We start from the raw sequence: 24,770 nt of genomic DNA on the forward strand, positions 1-24,770 counted from the left end.
TTTTCGTTCCTTTCGTCACAATAAGGAACAAAAGCCTGATCCTTCACCCACAGGAGCGGTATCAGTTTGGAAACCATCTCCAGTCTGGAATAAATCCAAGCCTTTTAGAAAAACAAAGCCAGCTCCCAAGTCCACATGAAGGTGCGGCCCTCATTCCAGCCCAGCTGGTAGGGGGCAGATTACGATTTTTCCAAGAAATTTGGATCAATTCAATTCACAATCTTTTGATTCAGAACATTGTTTCAGAAGGGTTCAGAATTGGCTTCAAGATAAGGCCTCCTGCAAAGAGATTTTTTCTTTCCCGTGTCCCAGTAAATCCAGTGAAGGCTCAAGCATTTCTGAAATGTGTTTCAGATCTAGAGTTGGCTGGAGTAATTATGCCAGTTCCAGTTCTGGAACAGGGGCTGGGGTTTTATTCAAATCTCTTCATTGTACCAAAGAAGGAGAATTCCTTCAGACCACTTCTGGATCTAAAAATATTGAATCGTTATGTAAGGATAACAACATTCAAAATGGTAGCTGTAAGGACTATCCTGCCTTTTGTTCAGCAAGGGCATTATATGTCCACAATAGATTTACAGGATGCATATCTGCATATTCCGATTCATCCAGATCACTATCAGTTTCTGAGATTCTCTTTCCTAGACAAGCATTACCAGTTTGTGGCTCTGCCGTTTGGCCTAGCAACAGCTCCAAGAATTTTTACAAAGGTTCTCGGTGCCCTTCTGTCTGTAATCAGAGAACAGGGTATTGTGGTATTTCCTTATTTGGACGATATCTTGTTACTTGCTCAGTCTTCACATTTAGCAGAATCTCATACGAATCGACTTGTGTTGTTTCTTCGAGATCATGGTTGGAGGATCAATTTACCGAAAAGTTCATTGATTCCTCAGACAAGGGTAACCTTTTTAGGTTTCCAGATAGATTCAGTGTCCATGACTCTGTCTCTGACAGACAAGAGACGTCTAAAATTGATCTCAGCTTGTCGAAACCTTCAGTCTCAATCATTCCCTTCGGTAGCCTTATGCATGGAAATTCTAGGTCTTATGACTGCTGCATCGGACGCGATCCCCTTTGCTCGTTTTCACATGCGACCTGTTCAGCTCTGTATGCTGAACCAGTGGTGCAGGGATTACACAAAGATATCTCATTTAATATCTTTAAAACCGATTGTTCGACACTCTCTGACGTGGTGGACAGATCACCATCGTTTAGTTCAGGGGGCTTCTTTTGCTCTTCCGACCTGGACTGTAATTTCAACAGATGCAAGTCTGACAGGTTGGGGAGCTGTTTGGGGGTCTCTGACAGCACAAGGGGTTTGGGAATCTCAGGAGGTGAGATTACCAATCAATATTTTGGAACTCCGTGCAATTTTCAGAGCTCTTCAGTCATGGCCTCTTCTAAGAGAGAATCGTTTATTTGTTTTCAGACAGACAATGTCACAACTGTGGTATATATCAATCATCAAGGAGGGACTCACAGTCCTCTGGCTATGAAAGAAGTATCTTGAATACTGGTATGGGCGGAATCCAGCTCCTGTCTAATTTCTGCGGTTCATATCCCAGGTATAGACAATTGGGAAGCGGATTATCTCAGTCGCCAAACGTTACATCCGGGCGAATGGTCTCTTCACCCAGAGGTATTTCTTCAGATTGTTCAAATGTGGGGACTTCCAGAAATAGATCTGATGGCTTCTCATCTAAACAAGAATCTTCCCAGGTATCTGTCCAGATCCAGGAACCCTCAGGCGGAAGCAGTGGATGCATTGTCACTTCCTTGGAAGTATCATCCTGCCTATATCTTTCCGCCTCTAGTTCTTCTTCCAAGAGTAATCTCCAAGATTCTGAAGGAATGCTCGTTTGTTCTGCTGGTGGCTCCAGCATGGCCTCACAGGTGGTTTTGGTATGCGGATCTTGTCCGGATGGCCTCTTGCCAACCGTGGACTCTTCCGTTAAGACCAGACCTTCTGTTGCAAGGTCCTTTTTACCATCAGGATCTCAAATCCTTAAATTTAAAGGTATGGAGATTGAACGCTTGATTCTTAGTCAAAGAGGTTTCTCTGACTCTGTGATTAATACTATGTTACAGGCTCGTAAATCTGTATCTAGGAAGATATATTATCGAGTCTGGAAGACTTACATTTCTTGGTGTCTTTCTCATCATTTTTCCTGGCATTCTTTTAGAATTCCGAGAATTTTACAGTTTCTTCAGGATGGTTTGGATAAAGGTTTGTCTGCAAGTTCCTCGAAAGGACAAATCTCTGCTCTTTCTGTTCTTTTTCACAGAAAGATTGCTAATCTTCCTGATATTCATTGTTTTGTACAAGCTTTGGTTCGTATAAAACCTGTTAAGTCAATTTCTCCTCCTTGGAGTTTGAATTTGGTTCTGGGGGCTCTTCAAGCTCCTCCGTTTGAACCTATGCATTCATTGGACATTAAATTACTTTCTTGGAAAGTTTTGTTTCTTTTGGCCATCTCTTCTGCTAGAAGAGTTTCTGAATTATCTGCTCTTTCTTGTGAGTCTCCTTTTCTGATTTTTCATCAGGATAAGGCGGTGTTGCGAACTTCTTTTAAATTTTTACCTAAGGTTGTGAATTCTAACAACATTAGTAGAGAAATTGTGGTTCCTTCATTGTGTCCTAATCCTAAGAATTCTAAGGAGAGATCATTGCATTCTTTGGATAAAGTTAGAGCTTTGAAATATTATGTTGAAGCTACTAAGAATTTCCGAAAGACTTCTAGTCTATTTGTTATCTTTTCCGGTTCTAGGAAAGGTCAGAAGGCCTCTGTCATTTCTTTGGCATCTTGGTTGAAATCTTTAATTCATCATGCTTATGTCGAGTCGGGTAAAACTCCGCCTCAAAGGATTACAGCTCATTCTACTAGGTCAGTTTCTACTTCCTGGGCGTTTAGGAATGAAGCTTCGGTTGATCAGATTTGCAAAGCAGCAACTTGGTCTTCTTTGCATACTTTTACTACCATTTTGATGTGTTTTCTTCTTCTGAAGCAGTTTTTGGTAGATAAGTACTTCAGGCAGCTGTTTCAGTTTGATTCTTCTGCTTATAATTTCAGTTTTTTTCATTATAAGATTTAAACTTTATTTTGGGTGTGGATTATTTTCAGCGGAATTGGCTGTCTTTATTTTATCCCTCCCTCTCTAGTGACTCTTGCGTGGAAGATCCACATCTTGGGTAGTCATTATCCCATACGTCACTAGTTCATGGACTCTTGCTAATTACATGAAAGAAAACATAATTTATGTAAGAACTTACCTGATAAATTCATTTCTTTCATATTAGCAAGAGTCCATGAGGCCCACCCTTTTTGTGGTGGTTATGATTTTTTGTATAAAGCACAATTATTCCAATTCCTTATTTTTTATGCTTTCGCACTTTTGTCTTATCACCCCACTTCTTGGCTATGCGTTAAACTGATTTGTGGGTGTGGTGAGGGGTGTATTTATAGGCATTTTGAGGTTTGGGAAACTTTGCCCCTCCTGGTAGGAATGTATATCCCATACGTAGCTCATGGACTCTTGCTAATATGAAAGAAATGAATTTATCAGGTAAGTACTTACATAAATTATGTTTTTTTTTTTTTATGAACCAATACTTTATCATTTGCACAATATATCTTAAATTTAAACTTTCTCTGTGGAAAGGAATCACAAAGACAAAGGCGCCTCCTAGTGTAATACAGTTGTAGCAAGTGGAATAATGTGAATGCCAAATGGATACTCACAGATGTAGCAGCACAAGTGTCAAACAAATTACACTAATATAAAATGAACAATAAGCAACGCGTTTCTCAGACTGCTGTCTGTTTCATCAGGCCTGATGAAACAGACAGCAATCTGAGAAACGCGTTGCTTATTGTTCATTTTATATTGGTGTCATTTGTTTGACACTTTGTATTTCACACCAAAGAGACTGTTATATTGAAGATATCCCTGAGGACTGAGTATTATACAGCTAAGATCCAATAGGACTTTTATTTTATTCTTTTATACTCGCATATCATCAATTTTATTTGTGATTTATTTATATGTGTATATATATATATATATATATATATATATATATATATATATATATATATATATATATATATATATATATATAATATTGTGTGCATTTGGTTTTTGTTTTTTTATTTTCTTGAATTCATTGTGCTCACTTTTTTACCATTATCAGATTTGGGGGAATATCAGCATAGGCCCAGTCCCACATTACTGCTTAATTCATTTATTTATTCATATATAGTTTTTTTTATTTTGTGGGCTATACCAGAGATTATTTCATACTTTAGTTTTTGAATTTGCACCCCCTAGAATTACCATCTAGTTTTGTGTAATAGGTTCATCTATATCTTAAATTTACACCTATTAAATATATTATTTAGTTTTAAAGTTATTTGTATTACAAAATGTTCTACCTTCCACTGCCCATTAATTTCACTGACTCAATTCCCAATGACTATTCAGGTCGTCCGACCGATATGGGACTCTAAACATGCGCATTACTGACAGGTTCTGGGAACGCAGGTTTCTACCTGTCAATCGAAATCTGATACGGCCCCTCTGTGCTTGCTCACGAAAGAGTGCTTGTCATTGGTTGCTATAGCAACCATTATTGATTCTTGAACAGCTGATAGCAAAGCATTCTGCTCAGCTGATTTTAAAGCGCCTGGCAAAGTTCATTAGCAGGCTTCCTGCAAAGCAGCTTATAAAGCGTCCTGCACAGTTATTTATAAAGCGTCCTGCACAGCTTTAATGGTATTTATTCCTATTCCTTATGTAAAATTGTCACAAGCAAGAAGCAATTATGTATTTTTTAATATTAATATAAATATATATTTAAATATCTTTTAAAAGCCATATTACATTATACGCTATAGGAGTCTACGGATGTCGTGTCTTTTACTATAATACATTCGCTATACATTCACAAAACTGATAGCAGCGTGTCTGTCGGCTATCGAAGCTTCTTTGCGCGCTCACATTCAATCCTATGTAAATTTTAAAGAACATAATGAAAAAAACGCCCACTTCTGGGGCGTTTAGAGACGTTGTCAAGGGACTATTTTATATAACTTTAAGTAAGATTTTATATATTCTTAATAATAGTTTTGAAGAATTAAAAACATTGGGTTATTGTAAAAACATATTTCATTATTATGTAAAAATTGAGTGTGTTTATTATGGACCTTTTAAGGGATTAATACCTGCAGACATAATAGCAAGCATTGATAAAGATTGAACATCACATAACAAGACATTCTAAATAAGACATTGGAGATAACATTACAATACATTAACAGCCTTTAATCATATGCTCAATTCACATATACATCAAAAGAGTGTTACATAGGAGAGGAGAAACGCCAGAAAGCAGTGAATAGTGTTGCAGATGAACAGGGACTCTATTCACATATCTAAAAGTAGAAGAGAGAGACTAGGGTTAGCTTGATGTAGTGTGCATCTCTTCAGCAGATGTCAATAGGTAGTTTAACTTAATAAGCAGCACGTGTGGTGAGTACTGCGTATAATTCTTATCTTAATTGCCTCACTTATATAATGTTCACTTCAGAAATGTGAACATATTCTATTGTGACATTGCCCACTGCTCAAGCAATGCACTACCATATTGTGTAGCTACACTGCTAATACCTGCAAACATTTGTTCCTTGTATAAACAATATTGCATTTTCTTAGTTTTATTTTTCTTCTGAACTACATACCATGCATTTCCCGGCAGGACTCTCCATTTTATCAGCATTATGAACTGGATCTGAAAGAGAAGCCACTGGGTGAAGGAAGTTTTTCCATCTGTCGAAAATGCTTACACAAAAAAACAAACCAAGAGTATGCAGTAAAAATTATCAGCAAACGGTATGTAATGAACAAAATGCACTTTGTGTTTTATTTAATGTATTAGCTCCAGGTCTAAATGCTGCTACTGATTAGCTATCAACATACTCTTCAAACTACAAAATAAAAAGGTTGTGCCCATTTTTTTCTTAAACAGGAAGAGTCCACAGCTGCATTCATTACTTTTGGGAAATACAGAACTTGGCCACCAGGAGGAGGCAAAGACACCCCAGCCAAAGGCTTAAATACCTCCCCCACTTCCCTCATCCCTCAGTCATTCTTTGCCTTTCATCACAGGAGTTTGGCAGAGAAGTGTCAGACGTTCCAGGGTCTCTTATGGAGGGTAGTACTCTTTGCAACGGGACTGGAGTTTAAGTAATCCTGTCAGTCTCTCAGTGAGAGCATGGATGAAAGAGTCCGGAGATGCAGGGAGAGTTTTCCTGCAAACCCATCCTGACTCATATTAACGCTTCTTGGTAATCAGCGTACCTTTATTCACTCAAGTCTGTCAGAAGCGAGGCTACTATCTGTCACACTTGAAAGGCAGTGTTCCTGTTCCACGGCGTAGATTCCTGTAAGATAGTTTCATTTTATTTTGATATGTTAATGTAATGTTAACAAAACAAAAGTAATAAATGAGAGAAATTGTCCCAGATATAAAGTCACATTCAATTGGATGGTAGCACTCAAAGCCAGGACATCAGTGATGAGTAATAGAAACCACATATACCAAGGCTGTAAATAGTAGTAACACAACACACCCCCTTCAATCAGGAATTATAATTCATATATGCGCCCCAGTCCTTTCAGGCATCCACTGTTGCGGAATAGGGTGAAATTCAAATTCAAAACTCACCCTTCTGCCTTAATGATTCGCTATGGTCCGTGTCCGGTAGTGAGGAATACTTCAGAGGCGTGCTCCTAAATGGGTACAAACAACGGCTGAACTGCCGGTTCCCCTGCAAGGATTTGCTTAACTCCGGATCCCCTACAGTACCAGACTTCCGGAACTCCGTAGCGTGTGACATCATCGGGGGCCTGTGAAGCCGGGGGTGTGTCGCGGTCAGCCAATCAGGTTCCCAGAAAACTCGAAAATCGAAAACCACTGATCCACTTGATTTCGCTTGTGTGTGAGGAACTAAAGAAAAACTGCTGCCAAATGAGGGACTCCTTGTGATCCCAAAGAGAACAAAAATAGAAAGGATGAAGCAGTAGTCGTCCTAGTGTGAATAAAAGTCTAATCTTTATTTCAAAGTTAAAACATCACATGCTGGGTTGGTATCCAATCAATTTAACACCACCATTCTTTGGTGGTTACCAAATGATGCTAACAGCTTACACTGACTTACCTTTCATAAAAATAAGAGGGAATTCTGCTCTGGGCCACTTTTCATACATCCTAGTATTTAGGGATATTTACTTATGCACTACTCTCAAACATACACTAGTACTTTGTTTACAAACACATATGTCTACAGATTTTGGGCATAATACCATACAATTTGCATTACATACTTTAAGCACATTATATGAGTTCAATTCCATAGCCAAAATAATGGAATATTTAGCTTATAGACTATTAGTTTTGAGTTTTGAACTAAAACTGTTTAGGGTCTAAGCATTTTATAGGTTTAGGAATATATGACTTAGAAATGTGTTTATTATTGTATGTGTTTTATTTAACTATTCAAATAGCATATTGCATTATTCCATTATTGTTATATCCATGTATGCATTTATGTACGATTATACTAGCATGAATACAGATTATCTACATACCGATGCTATATATATTTTTTATATATTTTCTATAAATATGTGCATACTTGTTTATATTACATTATATTACCACTATCTATGACATAACCGTGAACATATGAGTATGTGCTGTATATCTTTCCATATGCACTAGATACATATATATATATCTATATTTTTGAGCCTGCATAAATGCACTGATCATCTGTGATCATTATTTCCTAATGCCTTTCTCTATGTTAACAAGGTCAAATCTCTGATCAGGTCTAGATAAAAGTTTAGTAAGAGGTTAAATTATGTGAGGGAGTGGATTCACACTCCCACCAACATTGACCAATCACTGTGTTTGGAAACCCCTTTAAATATGTACAATTTTAAGTGGCTGCAGGATTATGATTACGGCACTCTGCCGAAACTAGTCAACCAGCCTGCACCTTCTTACCCTTTGCTGTGATGTTTTAACTTTGAAATAAAGATTGGACTTTTATTCACACTAGGACGACTACTGCTTCATCCTTTCTATTTTTGTTAACAAAACAAGGTAGGGTCCCAGGGGGACTCCTTTTATCTTAATAAGGAATCATGGGTTAATATCTCCTGAGGGTTATTGAACGGGGGGGGGGGGCTTTAATCATGTTTGTTATGTGGTTCTATCTGCTTATGTGTAGCAATACCTAGGCTCATGGCTTTAACTTAATGACGCAATCTCTCAAGATTGCATGCCCTTTTCTTTTACAAAGATATGACGAGTCCACAGATTTCATCCTTACTTGTGGGATATTAACCTCCTGCTAACAGGAAGGGGCAAAGAGCACCACAGCAGAGCTGTATATATAGCCCCTCCCTTCCCCTCCACGTTCAGTCATTCTCTTTGCCTGTGTTGTACTAGGAAGAGGTAAAGTGAGGTGTTTTATTTTCTTCAATCAAGAAGTTTTTTATTTTAAATGGTACTGGTGTGTACTATTTTCCTCAGGGTGTTATGGAAGAAGATTTCTGCCCTGAGGTTGATGATCTTAGCAGTTGTAACTAAGATCCTCGCTGGTCCCTACAAGACTTCTGAAGGTAACACATGAGACATCTTCAGTGTGGAGACCGGTTTCATGCTACAAGCAGCATTAAGGTATGTGCAGCCTTTTATTTCTGAAGAGACTTGATATATCAGAACTGGCTGGCATTTATTTCCCTGTATGGGAAGGGGGTAAGCAGTAGACCTGATACACAAGAAGGGTGTTACTGGAGTCCCTTGTTTTTATTTTTCTGAGCTGACATAAGGGCATGATATGACACTCTGGCATAAAGGCAGTAAATCGATATAACAGTTAAACGATTGGGCTATTTTTTATTATATATCCAGCATGACTTTCTGGGATGTGTTTGGGGTGTGTTTTTCTGTTCCACTTAGCTGTGTGAAAAACCGCTTCTTCATGCGGTTGTGTTTGGGCCTACTCCGACATCGGCCATAAGGGGCGGGGCTTGTTTTTGCACGCTCAGATGCGCACTTCCTTCTGACAGAGAAGCAGCAAGCAGTAACTCCGGTTGCTATTAACGTTATTTAAGCAGTTTTGGAAAATTGTTCACTTTTTCTTTCTTAAAGGCGCAGTACACATTTTTCAAAAATTTATTTAAAGCAATAAATAAAGTGTTTAAACGACTTCTGTGGCTATTATTAGTCTGTTCAACATGTCTGACATTGAGGAATCTCATTGTTCTATGTGTTTAGAAGCTATTGTGGAACCCCCTCTTACATTGTGTACCTCTTGTACTGCAAGGGCCTTACATTGTAAAGACCATATTTTAGGTCAAGATAGTGTGCCTAAGGATGATTCTCAATCTGAAGAGAATCTGGGTATGCCATCCAATTCTCCCCAAGTGTCACAACCTTTAACGCCCACACAAGCGACGCCAAGTACCTCTAGTACTTCTAATTTCTTTACTCTGCGGGAGATGGCTGCAGTTATGTCAACTACCCTTACAGAGGTATTATCTAAATTACCAGTGTTACAGGGTAAACACAGTAGGTCAGGTATTAATGTAAATACTGAATCCTCTGATGCTTTATTAGCTATTTCCGATGTACCCTCACAGTGTTCTGAGTTGGGGGTCAGGGAATTTCTGTCTTAGGGAGAAATTTCAGAATCAGGGAATGTGTTATCGCAGACAGATTCGTACGTTATGTCCTTTAAATTTAAGCTTGAACACCTCCGCCTGTTTCTTCGGGAGGTTTTAGCGACTCTGGATGATTTGTGACCCTATTGTAATACCACCAGAGAAATTGTGTAAGATGGATAAATATCTAGAAGTGCCTACTTACACTTATGTTTTTCCGGTTCCTAAAAGAATTTCGGAAATTATAAAGGAGGAATGGGATAGACCAGGTATACCGTCTTCTCCCCCTCCTACTTTTAAGAAAATGTTTCCTATATCAGACACCATTCAGGACTTGTGGCAAACGGTCTCTAAGGTGGAGGGAGCAATATCTACCCTGGCTAAGCGTACAACTATACCCATTGAGGACAGTTGTGCTTTCAAAGACCCTATGGATAAAAAATTAGAGAGTCTTCGAAAGAAATTGTTTATTAATCAGGGTTTTCTTTTACAACCTACGGCTTGCGTTGTTCCAGTAACTACTGCAGCAGCTTTTTGGTTTGAAGCTCTGGAAGAGTCCCTGAAGGTTGAGACTCAGTTAGATGACATTTTGGATATAATTAAGGCTCTCAAGTTAGCTAATTCTTTTACTACTGATGCCGCTTTTCAAATTGCTAAATTGGCGGCGAAAAATGCAGGATTTGCTATTCTAGCGCGTAGAGCGTTGTGGCTCAAATCTTGGTCTGCTGATGTGTCATCAAAAACTAAGCTTTTAGCTATTCCCTTTAAAGGTAAGACCCTTTTCGGGCCAGAATTGAAGGAAATAATTTCTGACATTACAGGAGGTAAAGGCCATGCCCTACCTCAGGATAAGTCTGTTAAAATGAGGGGTAAACAGAATAATTTTCGTTCCTTTCGGAATTTTAAGGGAGGACCTTCTGCTTCCTCCACAAAGCAGGAAGGGAATTTTACCCAATCTAAGTCAGTCTGGAGACCCAACCAGAGTTGGAATAAAGTTAAACAATCCAAGAAGCCCGCTGCTGCTACAAAGACAGCATGAAGGGGTGGCCCCCAATCCGGAACCAGATCTAGTAGGGGGCAGACTCTCTTTCTTTGCCCAGGCGTGGGCAAGAGATGTTCAGGACCCCTGGGCACTGGAAATAGTGACCCACGGTTATCAATTGGATTTCAAGGATTTTCTCCCAAGAGACCAGATAAAAAGAGAGGCGTTCTTACGCTGTGTTAAAGACCTTGTTACCATGGGAGTAATTTGTCCAGTTCCAAAATCGGAACAAGGACAGGGGTTTTACTCAAATCTATTTGTGGACCTCAAGTGTCTAAACAAGTTTCTCAGAGTCCCATCGTTCAAGATGGAGACTATACGAACAATTTTACCAATGATCCAGGAGGGTCAATATATGACTACTGTGGACTTGAAGGATGCTTGCCTTTATATTCCTATCCACAAGGATCATCAGTTTCTAAGGTTTGCCTTCCTGGACAAACATTATCAGTTCGTGGCTCTTCCCTTCGGGTTGGCCACAGCACCCAGAATCTTCACAAAGGTTCTAGGGTCTCTTTTGGCGGTTCTCAGACCGCGAGGCATAGCGGTGGCACCTTATTTGGACGATATTCTGATTCAGGCGTCAACATATCGACTGACAAAATCTCGCACGGACACAGTGTTGTCTTTCCTGAGAACTCACGGTTGGAAGGTGAACATAGAAAAGAGTTCACTTGTTCCACAGACAAGGGTTCCTTTCTTGGGAACTCTGATAGACTCGGTAGCCATGAAAATATTTCTGACGGAGGTCAGAAAATCAAAAATTCTAAATACTTGCCGAGCACTTCAGTCCATTCCTCTGCCATCAGTGGCTCAGTGTATGGAGGTTACTGGATCGCTTTCATCTCAGACCGCTGCAGCTGTGCATGCTCGGACAGTGGAATGGGGATTATGCATATTTATCTCCTCAGATAAATCTGGATCAAGTGACCAGAGACTCTCTTCTTTGGTGGTTGTCGCCAGATCATCTGTCCCAAGGGACTTGTTTCCGCAGACCCTCATGAGTGATAGTGACAACGGATGCCAGCCTTCTGGGCTGGGGTGCAGTCTGGAATTCCCTGAAGGCTCAGGGTGTTTGGACTCTGATGGAGTCTCTACTTCCAATCAATATTCTGGAACTGAGAGCAATATTCAATGCGCTTTAGACGTGACCTCAGTTGGCTTCGGCCAAATTCATCAGTTTCCAGTCGGACAACATCACGACTCTGGCTTATATCAATCATCAAGGGGGAACAAGGAGTACCTTAGCGATGAGAGAAGTATCCAAGATAATCCATTGGGCGGAGGCCCACTCTTCTCATCTGTCAGCGATCTACATCCCAGGAGTAGAGAACTGGGAAGCGAATTTTTCTAAGTCGACAGACTTTTCATCTGGGGGAGTGGGAATTTCACCCGGAGGTATTTGCCTCATTGATTCTCCGATGGGGCAGACCGGAATTAGATCTGATGGCATCTCGACAGAATGCCAAGCTTCCAAGAAACGGATCCAGGTCAAGGGATCCTCAGGCCGAACTGATAGATGCCTTGGCAGTGCCTTGGTTGTTCAGCCTAGCTTATGTGTTTCCACCGTTTCCTCTCAGGAGGGAGCTTCAGTGATCCTGATAGCGCCTGCGTGGCCACGCAGGACTAGGTATGCGGATCTAGTGGACATGTCCTCTCTGCCACCGTGGAAACTTCCTTTGAGACAGGACCTTCTCATTCAAGGTCCTTTCCAACATTCAAATCTAATTTCTCTGCAGCTGACTGCGTGGAGATTGAACGCTTGATTTTATCGAAGCGAGGATTCTCTGATTCGGTCATCAATACTTTGATACAGGCTAAAAAGCCTGTCACTAGAAAAATCTATCATAAGATATGGCGTAAATATCTTTATTGGTGTGAATCCAAGAGTTACTCATGGAGTAAAGTTAGGATTCCTAGGATTCTGTCTTTTCTCCAAGAAGGATTGGAGAAAGGGTTATCAACAAGTTCCTTAAAGGGACAAATTTCAGCTTTGTCAATTCTGTTTCACAAACGTTTGGCAAATGTATCAGTCTTTTTGTCAGGCTCTATCTAGAATTAAGCCTGTATTTAGACCTATTACTCCTCCCTTGAGTTTGAATTTAGTTCTTCGAGTTCTGCAAGGGGTTCCGTTCGAACCTATGCATTCCATAGATATTAAACTATTATCTTGGAAAGTTCTGTTTTTGGTTGCTTTTTTCTGCTTGAAGAGTTTCTGACAGTGTGATTCGCCTTATCTCATATTTCATTCTTATGGTGGTTTTTACGTACCAAACCTGGGTTCCTTCCTAAGGTTGTTTCGAATACGAATATTAATCAGGAAATTGTTGTTCCTTCCTTGTGTCCTAATCCTTCTTCTAAAAAGGCGTCTGTTACATAACTTGGACATGGTCTGTGCCTTAAAGTTTTACTTACAGGCAACTAAGGATTTCCGTCAATCATCTTCATTATTCATTGTTTATTCTGGAAAGCGTAGGGGTCAGAAAGCTACGGCTACCTCTTTCTTTTTGGCTGAGAAGTATCATCCGCCTGGCATATGAGACTGCTGGACAGCAGCCTCCTGAAATAATTACGGCTCATTCTTCTAGGGCTGTGGCTTCCACATGGGCTTTTAAAAACGATGCATCTGTGGAACAGATTTGTAAGGCTGCGACTTGGTCGTCCACACTTTTTCCAAATTTTAAAAATTTGATACTTTTGCTTCTTCTGAATCTATCTTTGGGAGAAAGGTTCTTCAAGCAGTGGTGCCTTCCGTTTAGGTTCCTGTATTGTCCCTCCCTTTCATCCGTGTCCTATTGCTTTGGTATTGGTTTCCCACAAGTAAGGATGAAATCCGTGGACTCGTCATATCTTTGTAAAAGAAAACTAAATTTATGCTTACCTGATAAATTACTTTCTTTTACGATATGACGAGTCCACGGCCCACCCTGTTCTTTTTAAGAAAAGTAGAAAAATCCACAGCACCTTATCCAATTTTCAACACTTTATTGAAATCTCTTTCTCCCATATAGGTACAAAGCAGGTAGCAGCAACGTTTCGGGATATTATCCCTTAATCATGCTAATGAGCCTCATCTGATGAGATACATTTATAGGCCTGCTCTTTAACCCATAGTATACTGTTACAAAGTGAATTTTATCACTCAACATCACCACCTAGTGGTTACAAATATTATTACAGTTAAACACATATAGATTTCAAAACAATATACAATTTACAATTTACCTATGTACATATCTTTGTTAATACTCAATATCTGCTGCATAATATTACCAATTTTTTCTCAATTTTTTTTAAACTTCCATTTATTATAGAAACACTTTAAGGCAGTGCTTTCCAAACTGTGTGTCGGGACACACTTGTGTGTCGGCAGCAGTGTGCAGGTGTGTCCCTGCTTCAGCACAAATTTTTTTAAATTTTAATTTTTTTCAACAATTTTTTTTAGTTTCTGACTTTCCGCCTGCCTGCTACGCATATCACATGGTTGACAAGTGATTGATACCTAGTGGGTCACAGATCATCTTAACCTATTGGCGCAGCTCAGTGGGAACTGAAACTATTCCCATTGGCGGCACATTGGCTCCTGACTGCACGTGTAGTCTCCTCAATCGGCTCGTGACTGCACGTGTAGTTAGTGAGTGGGACAGCAGTGTGTTTGCAGTGTGGGCAGTAGTCAGTCAGACTCGCAGAGCTCTGAGGGCAGCAGCTTAAACGCTGGGCTAAAGTCAGAAGTCAAAGTGTTTTTTTTTCTGCAGCTAGCTCCCAGTAGTGCATTGCTGCTCCTGCTCTTGATATATGGATAGGAAGGGGAAGCTTAAAAATGCCTGATGGTGAAATGCAAGTGTCTTTATCTAATATTCCACCAAATATTCAGAAACTGTGTTCATCCCATAAATCTCATAGATCCCATTAAAATATTAAGTAGCTATTGGTGTTATTAAACTTTTTTTTTAATTCTTGCACATAATTACATACTGTTACTTGGTTGTAAATACATTTCATTATTATATCATTTATGTATGTGTCCGTATCTCTTAAAACAAGTTAGTTTAACCTCCTGTTTGCCAGTACAACTGAATTACTGTGTCGCGAAATGATGTAGGTCTAAAAAGTGTGCCACCAACATGAAAAGTTTGGAAAGCTCTGCTTTAAGGTCTAGCTCTCTATTGATTCCCTTAGGAATTAAAGCATCCAATTTATATATCCAGTAAGACTCTTTTTGTTTTAATATGGTTTCCTTATTGCCACCTCTTCTTAAATTATCCACTCCATCAATAATTTGCCACCGTAGTTGGCTTATATTGTGGCCTGCACTCAAAAAATGGCAAGATACAGGGGCTTCCTGGTCCCCACATCTAATATTGGATCTGTGTTGACTCATCCTATCTCGCACCCTTCTGGTGGTCTCACCAACATAGATTTTTGAACATGGGCATTTTATAAAGTATACGACATAGGATGAGTCACACGTATAGAAATTGTTAATGCTAAAAAAAAATCCTGTCTGGGGGTGTTGAAATTCTGTCCCTTTAATGACCGCACTACAACTTGCACAGCCCAAGCATGGAAAAGTTCCATAGCTTTTCTTAGTAATATATTTTTGTTTCTTTCTTGATCCCAAATCATTCCTAACCAACATATCTCCCAAGTTTTGGACTCTTCTGTAAGCCATCATAGGTTGTTTTTTAAAAGATTCAATATTTAAATTACAATTTTTTAAGATGTGCCAATGTTTAGATATAATGTTCGTCACTTTCTTACTAATAGGGTTAAATTGCGTTACACAAACTACCCTTTCTTCATCTTCTCTCTTAGTTCTAGGAACATTGTTATCTTTCTCTTCTGATCCCTGTGCCCTCATGATCTCTTTCTCAATTAACTTCCTAGGGTATCCTCTTTGCAGGAACTTATCCCCCATTTCTTGTAGTCTTTTTTTTTTTTTAACTAGTGAATCATCATTTACAATCCTTTTAACTCTTTTAAACTGACTACGTGGTAGAGAATTCTTTAAGGGCTCATTGTGAAAGCTTTCATACCTTAACAAAGTATTTCTATCTGTTTTCTTTCGATGCAGATCAATGTTAAACTTACAAGTTTCCTTATTTATATGTATTACTGTGTCCAGGAATACCATTTTTTCCTCACTGAAAGTTAGTGTAAATTTTAAATTGTTGACTGCTTGATTCAATTCTTCAACAAATGCCAATAGGGTACCAACGTCGCCCCACCACACGCCAAATATGTCATCTATGAAGCGCCACCATGACGCTCCATATTTAAGGAACAACTCATTTTCGTACACAAATTTTTCTTCAACACTATTCATTAACATATTGGCGTATGCTGGGGCAACGTTGGACCCCATGGCAGTACCCCTTGCCTGCAAAAAACAGTCATCTTGAAACAAGAAATAATTATTGTATAGTATTATTCTTAATAATTTTTCAAAGAATAAAATTTGACTCTCACTATACAATTCAGAATTTCTTAGTGCCAAGATGCATGCTCCTATGCCACTTTCATGATTAATTACAGTGTATAAACTACTTACATCAAGTGTATACAAAATACATTTTGCATTAGCCAATGGTAAACCCTTTAATTTTTCAATAAAATCGCTAGTGTCTTTAATATAAGAGGTTATTTTTGAACCTCTGGCTGCAAAATCCTATCCATATAAGTGGCTATGTTTGTAAAGACAGATTCTATTCCTGCCACAATTGGCCGTCCAGGTGGCTCTGTTAAATTTTTATGTACCTTAGGTACCGTGTAGAAAATTGGCGTTTTAGGCCATTCTATATATAGATATTCAGATAACTTTTTGTCAATAATACCAATCCTGAATGCCCAATTTAACACTTTTCTTATTTCTGCCTGAATTTTTACCACCGGATTACTCTGTATTGGTTTATAAGTATCAATGTCTCCCAACTGCTTTTTAATCTCTGTAACATAGTAGTCAGTGTCTAAAACTACAGTGCCCCCCCCCCTTATCAGCCCTTCTTATCTGAATGTTCTTTTCTTTCAGGGAGTCTATAGTTTTTTTTTTGTGAGACTGTTAGATTAGATTGATATTCTTTGTTTTTTCAAACTTTTATTATTGTAATTAGCTTTTAATTTCAACACATCACACTTAACCATTTCAATGTAGGTCTCCACACAATTGTTACCATAGGTTGGTATGTACATACTTTTCTTGTATAAACCTGTAGATTTCAATGTTAACATATCTCTTTTAGGTATAGCTGTGGTATTAATCAATCGTGGGCTCTCATTAAATAAACATTTTAGCCTCAATGTCCAGAAAAACCTATACAAGTCTTTCTCCAGCTCAAAAAAGTTAATGTCTCTTTTAGGGCAAAATGACAATCCTTTATCTATTACTTCGTACTCACTCTTCTGCAGGATATTACTCGAAATATTGATCACTGTTGACCCTTCTTTTTCACCTTGCTGTTTTTCTTTCTCTGCGGGTATCGGCAATCTTTCTCCATGCCGCTTGTGTTTGCGGCCGCCTCTGTGGTGCTTCCTGATGACGTTGGTGCGTCGTCGCTCGACTCTAAAAAAAACTTTGCCCTTCTGATGACTCTGTACTGCTGACGTGGCTTCCACCATCTTTGAATTTCTCCTTCCCTTGGTTCCGATTAGCTCTCTGTGGTTTGCCGGCTCCTCTTCTCTTCCAATGGGATGGTTCACATCTCCACCTGTAGACATGCCCCTGGAGATAATCCATTTCTTCACGCTGAAATTTTAACCTCTTCTGTTCCTGCAGCTCTTTTTTCAAGGTATTGATTTTATCATCTACCTCCTTTATCTTTTTAGCAAATTCATCCGATGCCAACATTTCCTGTAGATCCTCTTTTTTTTATTTTCCACTTCAAGTTGTTGTTTGTCAATTTCTTGCTGTAAGGAATCTACAGTTAATACAATGAGATCATACGAGCACTTATTTAATATTGCTTCAAATTTTTCACAGTATTGAGGATTGTCCTTTAGCAGAGTAGGTTGTGTAGATATGCGTAATCCTCTTGGAATTCTTTTTACCCTAAAGTATTCTGCTAGGGTTATTGCATGCAGTTCCCATATCATATTTTTCCTTTTCAACCTTTCATACTCTTGTCCACTTTTTTCTTTTGGGGCTTCTTTGAGAAAATCCCTTGACCCACGGATTAATGTGGTAATCCTGGCTGCATCAACATCTGAATAGGTAAAAGTCTTTGTACCATCAACTTTGGGTATTGTATCCATTATATCTGGATACAATAATTACCTGGAGCAGGTAAACACCATAGACAGTGTGTAGTAATATAGTATACGAACAGGCAGTGTACAGCTCCACAGCTATAAGATGCAAGTGGCAGGAGGGACCGTCCAATTACCTCCAAACATGTAAGAAAGTGAGGAACATTACATTTAAACATTGGCACATCTTAAAAAATTGTAATTTAAATATTGAATCTTTTAAACAACCTATGATGGCATACAGAAGAGTCCAAAACTTGGGAGATATGTTGGTTAGGAATGATTTGGGATCAAGAAAGAAACAAAAATATATTACTAAGAAAAGCTATGGAACTTTTCCATGCTTGGGCTGTGCAAGTTGTAGTGCGGTCATTAAAGGGACAGAATTTCAACAACCCCAGACAGGAATTTTTTTTAGCATTAACAATTTCTATAAGTGTGACTCATCCTATGTCGTATACCTTATCAAATGCCCATGTTCAAAAATCTATGTTGGTGAGACCACCAGAAGGGTGCGAGATAGGATGAGTCAGCACAGATCCAATATTAGATGTGGGGACCAGGAAGCCCCTGTATCTTGCAATTTTTTGAGTGCAGGCCACAATATAAGCCAACTACGGTGGCAAATTATTGATGGAGTGGATAATCTAAGAAGAGGTGGCAATAAGGAAACCATATTAAAACAAAGAGTCTTACTGGATATATAAAGTGGATGCTTTAATTCCTAAGGGAATCAATAGAGACCTTAAAGTGTTTCTATAATAAATGGAAGTTTAATAAAAATTGAGAAAAAATTGGTAATATTATGCAGCAGATATTGAGTATTAACAAAGATATGTACATAGGTTTATCAACAGATGAATAGGTAAATTGTATATTGTTTTTAAATTTATATATGTGTTTAACTGTAATAATATTTGTAACCACTAGGTGGTGATGTTGAGTGATAAAATTCACTTTGTAACAGTATACTATGGGTTAAAGTGCAGGCCTATAAATGTATCTCATCAGATGAGGCTCATTAGCATGATTAAGGGATAATATCCCGAAACTTTGCTGCTACCTGCTTTGTACCTATATGGGAGAAAGATATTTCAATAAAGTGTTGAAAATTGGATAAGGTGCTGTGGATTTTTCTACTTTACTACATGTTTGGAGGTAATTGGATGGTCCCTCCTGCCACTTGCATCTTCTAGCTGTGGAGCTGTACACTGCCTGTTCGTGTTCTTTTTAAGACCATTTTTCTTAATATTTTTTGTAAACTTCAGTCACCTCTGCACCTTTTTAGCCTTTCCTTTTTCTCTTCCTATACCTTCGGCCAAATGACTGAGGGTGGAGGGGAAGGGGAGGGGCTATATATACAGCTCTGCTGTGGTGCTCTTTGCCACTTCCTGTTAGCAGGAGGTTAATATCCCACAAGTAAGGATGAAATCTGTGGACTCGTCATATCGTAAAAGAAAGTAATTTATCAGGTAAGCATAAATTTAGTTTTTGGGTTGTGGATTATTTTTTTTCAGCGGTATATGGCTGTTTTTGTTTTTTATCCCTCCCTCTCTAGTGACTCTGGCGTGGAGATCCACATCTTGGGTATTGCTATCCCATACGTCACTAGCTCATGGACTCTTGCCAATTACATGAAAGAAAACCTAATTTATGTAAGAACTTACCTGATAAATTAATTTCTTTCATATTGGCAAGAGTCCATGAGGCCCACCCCCTTTTTTTATGGTGGTTATGATTTTTTTGTATAAAGCACAATTATTTCCAAATTCCTTTAATGCTTTCTATTCCTTTCTTTATCACCCCACTACTTGGCTGTTCGTTAAACTGAATTGTGGGTGTGGTGAGGGGTGTATTTATAGGCATTTTGAGGTTTGGGAAACTTTGCCCCTCCTGGTAGGATTGTATATCCCATACGTCACTAGCTCATGGACTCTTGCCAATATGAAAGAAATTAATTTATCAGGTATGTTCTTACATAAATTATGTTTTTTTTTTAAATACTTATTGTGGGTGGTTAGTTGTTTGTTTTTCTTTCATGTAATTAGCAAGAGTCCATGAGCTAGTGACGTATGGGATATACATTCCTACCAGGAGGGGCAAAGTTTCCCAAACCTCAAAATGCCTATAAATACACCCCTCACCACACCCACAAATCAGTTTTTCAAACTTTGCCTCCTATGGAGGTGGTGAAGTAAGTTTGTGCTAGATTCTACGTTGATATGCGCTCCGCAGCAGGTTGGAGCCCGGTTTTCCTCTCAGCGTGCAGTGAATGTCAGAGGGATGTGAGGAGAGTATTGCCTATTTGAATGCAGTGATCTCCTTCTACGGGGTCTATTTCATAGGTTCTCTGTTATCGGTCGTAGAGATTCATCTCTTACCTCCCTTTTCAGATCGACGATATACTCTTATATATACCATTACCTCTACTGATTCTCGTTTCAGTACTGGTTTGGCTTTCTACTACATGTAGATGAGTGTCCTGGGGTAAGTAAGTCTTATTTTCTGTGACACTCTAAGCTATGGTTGGGCACTTTTATATAAAGTTCTAAATATATGTATTCAAACATTTATTTGCCTTGACTCAGGATGTTCAACGTTCCTTATTTCAGACAGTCAGTTTCATATTTGGGATAATGCATATGAATAAATCATTTTTTCTTACCTTAAAAATTTGACTTTTTCCTGTGGGCTGTTAGGCTCGCGGGAGCTGAAAATGCTTCATTTTATTGCGTCATTCTTGGCGCGGACTTTTTTGGCGCAAAATTTTTTTTCTGTTTTCGGCGTCATACGTGTCGCCGGAAGTTGCGTCATTTTTGACGTTTTTTTGCGCCAAAGGTGTCGGCGTTCCGGATGTGGCGTCATTTTGGCGCCAAAAGCATTTAGGCGCCAAATAATGTGGGCGTCTTTTTTGGCGCTAAAAAAATATGGGCGTCACTATTGTCTCCACATTATTTAAGTCTCATTATTTTGTGCTTCTGGTTGCTAGAAGCTTGTTCACTGGCATTTTTTTCCCATTCCTGAAACTGTCATTTAAGGAATTTGATCAATTTTGCTTTATATGTTGTTTTTTTCTATTACATATTGCAAGATGTCCCACGTTGAAGCTGAGTCAGAAGATACTTCTGGAAAATCGCTGCCTGGTGCTGGAGCTACCAAAGCTAAGTGTATCTGCTGTAAACTTTTGGTATCTGTTCCTCCAGCTGTTGTTTGTACTGTTTGTCATGACAAACTTGCTAATGCAGATAATATTTCCTTTAGTACTGTTACATTACCTGTTGCTGTTCCGTCAACATCTAATACTTAGAGTGTTCCTGATAACGTAAGAGATTTTGTTTCTAAATCCATTAAGAAGGCTATGTCTGTTATTCCTCCTTCTAGTAAACGTAAAAAGTCTTTTAAAACTTCTCATTTTTCAGATGAATTTTTAAATGAACATCATTCTGATACTGATATTGGTTCCTCTGATTCAGAGGATTCTGTCTCAGAGGTTGATGCTGATAAATCTTCATATTTATTTAAAATGGAATTTATTCATTCTTTACTTAAAGAAGTCCTAATTGCATTAGAAATTGAGGATTCTAGTCCTCTTGATACTAAATCTAAACGTTTAGATAAGGTTTTTAAATCTCCTGTAGTTATTCCAGAAGTGTTTCCTGTCCCTGGTGCTATTTCTGAAGTAATTTCCAGGGAATGGAATAATTTGGGTAATTCTTTTACTCCTTCTAAACGTTTTAAGCAATTATATCCTGTGCCATCTGACAGATTAGAATTTTGGGACAAAATCCCTAAAGTTGATGGGGCTGTCTCTACTCTTGCTAAGCGTACTACTATTCCTTCGGCAGATGGTACTTCCTTTAAGGATCCTTTAGATAGGAAAATTGAATCCTTTCTAAGAAAAGCTTACTTGTGTTCAGGTAATCTTCTTAGACCTGCTATATCTTTAGCCGATGTTGCTGCAGCTTCAACTTTTTGGTTAGAAGCTTTAGCGCAACAAGTAACAGATCATAATTCTCATAGCATTATTCTTCTTCTACAACATGCTAATTTGTGATGCCATCTTTGATATCATTAGAGTTGATGTCAGGTATATGTCTCTAGCTATTTTAGCTAGAAGAGCTTTATGGCTTAAAACTTGGAATGCTGATATGTCTTCTAAGTCTACTCTGCTTTCCCTTTCTTTCCAGGGTAATAAATTATTTGGTTCTCAGTTGGATTCTATTATCTCAACTGTTACTGGTGGGAAAGGAACTTTTTTACCACAGGATAAAAAATCTAAAGGTTAACTTAGGTCTAATAATCGTTTTCATTCCTTTCGTCACAACAAGGAACAAAAGCCTGATCCTTCATCCTCAGGAGCGGTATCAGTTTGTAAACCATCTCCAGTCTGGAATAAATCCAAGCCTTTTAGAAAACCAAAGCCAGCTCCCAAGTCCACATGAAGGTGCGGCCCTCATTCCAGCTCAGCTGGTAGGGGGCAGATTACGTTTTTTCAAAGAAATTTGGTTCAATTCCGTTCACAATCTCTGGATTCAGAACACTGTTTCAGAAGGGTACAGAATTGGCTTCAAGATAAGGCCTCCTGCAAAGAGATTTTTTCTTTCCCGTATCCCAGTAAACCTAGCGAAGGCTCAAGCATTTCTGAAATGTGTTTCAGATCTAGAGTTGGCTGGAGTAATTATGCCAGTTCCAGTTCTGGAACAGGGGCTAGGGTTTTATTCAAATCTCTTCATTGTACCAAAGAAGGAGAATTCCTTCAGACCAGTTCTGGATCTAAAAATATTGAATCGTTATGTAAGGATACCAACATTCAAAATGGTAACTGTAAGGACTATCCTGCCTTTTGTTCAGCAAGAGCATTATATGTCCACAATAGATTTACAGTATGCATATCTGCATATTCCGATTCATCCAGATCACTATCAGTTTCTGAGATTCTCTTTCCTAGACAAGCATTACCAGTTTGTGGCTCTACCGTTTGGCCTAGCTACAGCTCCAAGAATTTTTACAAAGGTTCTCGGTGCCCTTCTGTCTGTAATCAGAGAACAGGGTATTGTGGTATTTCCTTATTTGGACGATATCTTGGTACTTGCTCAGTCTTCACATTTAGCAGAATCTCATACGAATCGACTTGTGTTGTTTCTTCAAGATCATGGTTGGAGGATAAATTTACCAAAAAGTTCATTGATTCCTCAGACAAGGGTAACCTTTTTAGGTTTCCAGATAGATTCAGTGTCCATGACTCTGTCTCTGACAGACAAGAGACGTCTAAAGTTGATATCAGCTTGTCGAAACCTTCAGTCACAATCATTCCCTTCGGTAGCTTTATGCATGGAAATTCTAGGTCTTATGACTGCAGCATCGGACGCGATCCCCTTTGCTCGTTTTCACATGCGACCTCTTCAGCTCTGTATGCTGAACCAGTGGTGCAGGGATTACACAAAGATATCTCAATTAATATCTTTAACACCGATTGTACGACACTCTCTGATGTGGTGGACAGATCACCATCGTTTAGTTCAGGGGGCTTCTTTTGTTCTTCCGACCTGGACTGTAATTTCAACAGATGCAAGTCTGACAGGTTGGGGGGCTGTGTGGGGGTCTCTGACAGCACAAGGGGTTTGGGAATCTCAGGAGGTAAGATTACCGATCAATATTTTGGAACTCCATGCAATTTTCAGAGCTCTTCAGTCATGGCCTCTTCTAAAGAGAGAATCGTTCATTTGTTTTCAGACAGACAATGTCACAACTGTGGCATACATCAATCATCAAGGAGGGACTCACAGTCCTCTGGCTATGAAGGAAGTATCTCGAATTCTGGTATGGGCGGAATCCAGCTCCTGTCTAGTTTCTGCGGTTCATATCCCAGGTATAGACAATTGGGAAGCGGATTATCTCAGCCGCCAAACGTTACATCCGGGCGAATGGTCTCTTCACCCAGTGGTATTCCTTCAGATTGTTCAAATGTGGGGACTTCCAGAAATAGATCTGATGGCCTCTCATCTAAACAAGAAACTTCCCAGGTATCTGTCCAGATCCAGGGATCCTCAAGCGGAAGCAGTGGATGCATTGTCACTTCCTTGGAAGTATCATCCTGCCTATATCTTTCCGCCTCTAGTTCTTCTTCCAAGAGTAATCTCCAAGATTCTGAAGGAATGCTCGTTTGTTCTGCTGGTAGCTCCAGCATGGCCTCACAGGTTTTGTATGCGGATCTTGTCCGGATGGCCTCTTGCCAACCGTGGACTCTTCCGTTAAGACCAGACCTTTTGTCGCAAGGTCCTTTTTCCATCAGGATCTCAAATCCTTAAATTTAAAGGTATGGAAATTGAACGCTTGATTCTTAGTCAAAGAGGTTTCTCTGACTCTGTGATTAATACTATGTTACAGGCTCGTAAATCTGTATCTAGGGAGATATATTATAGAGTCTGGAAGACTTATATTTCTTGGTGTCTTTCTCATCATTTTTCCTGGCATTCTTTCAGAATTCCGAGAATTTTACAGTTTCTTCAGGATGGTTTGGATAAAGGTTTGTCTGCAAGTTCCTTGAAAGGACAAATCTCTGCTCTTTCTGTTCTTTTTCACAGAAAGATTGCTAATCTTCCTGATATTCATTGTTTTGTACAAGCTTTGGTTCGTATAAAACCTGTCATTAAGTCAATTTCTCCTCCTTGGAGCTTGAATTTGGTTCTGGGGGCTCTTCAAGCTCCTCCGTTTGAACCTATGCATTCGTTGGACATCAAATTACTTTCTTGGA

General features: G+C 39.0%; 1 protein-coding gene across 3 annotated transcripts in view; it reads left to right on the forward strand.

Moving 5' to 3' along the window:
• The window catches only part of RPS6KA5 (ribosomal protein S6 kinase A5), a 589,637-nt gene that overhangs the window by 356,312 nt on the left and 208,555 nt on the right, over positions 1–24,770 (forward strand). For all 3 annotated transcript variants that reach the window (XM_053697560.1, XM_053697561.1, XM_053697559.1), the window contains exon 11: positions 5,756–5,889. In XM_053697560.1, the coding sequence (XP_053553535.1) occupies positions 5,756–5,889 (134 nt within the window). The remainder of the gene's footprint in view (positions 1–5,755; positions 5,890–24,770) is intronic.

This window comes from Bombina bombina, chromosome 1 (genome assembly GCF_027579735.1).
Source record: "Bombina bombina isolate aBomBom1 chromosome 1, aBomBom1.pri, whole genome shotgun sequence".
Classification (NCBI taxonomy): Eukaryota; Metazoa; Chordata; class Amphibia; order Anura; family Bombinatoridae; genus Bombina; species Bombina bombina.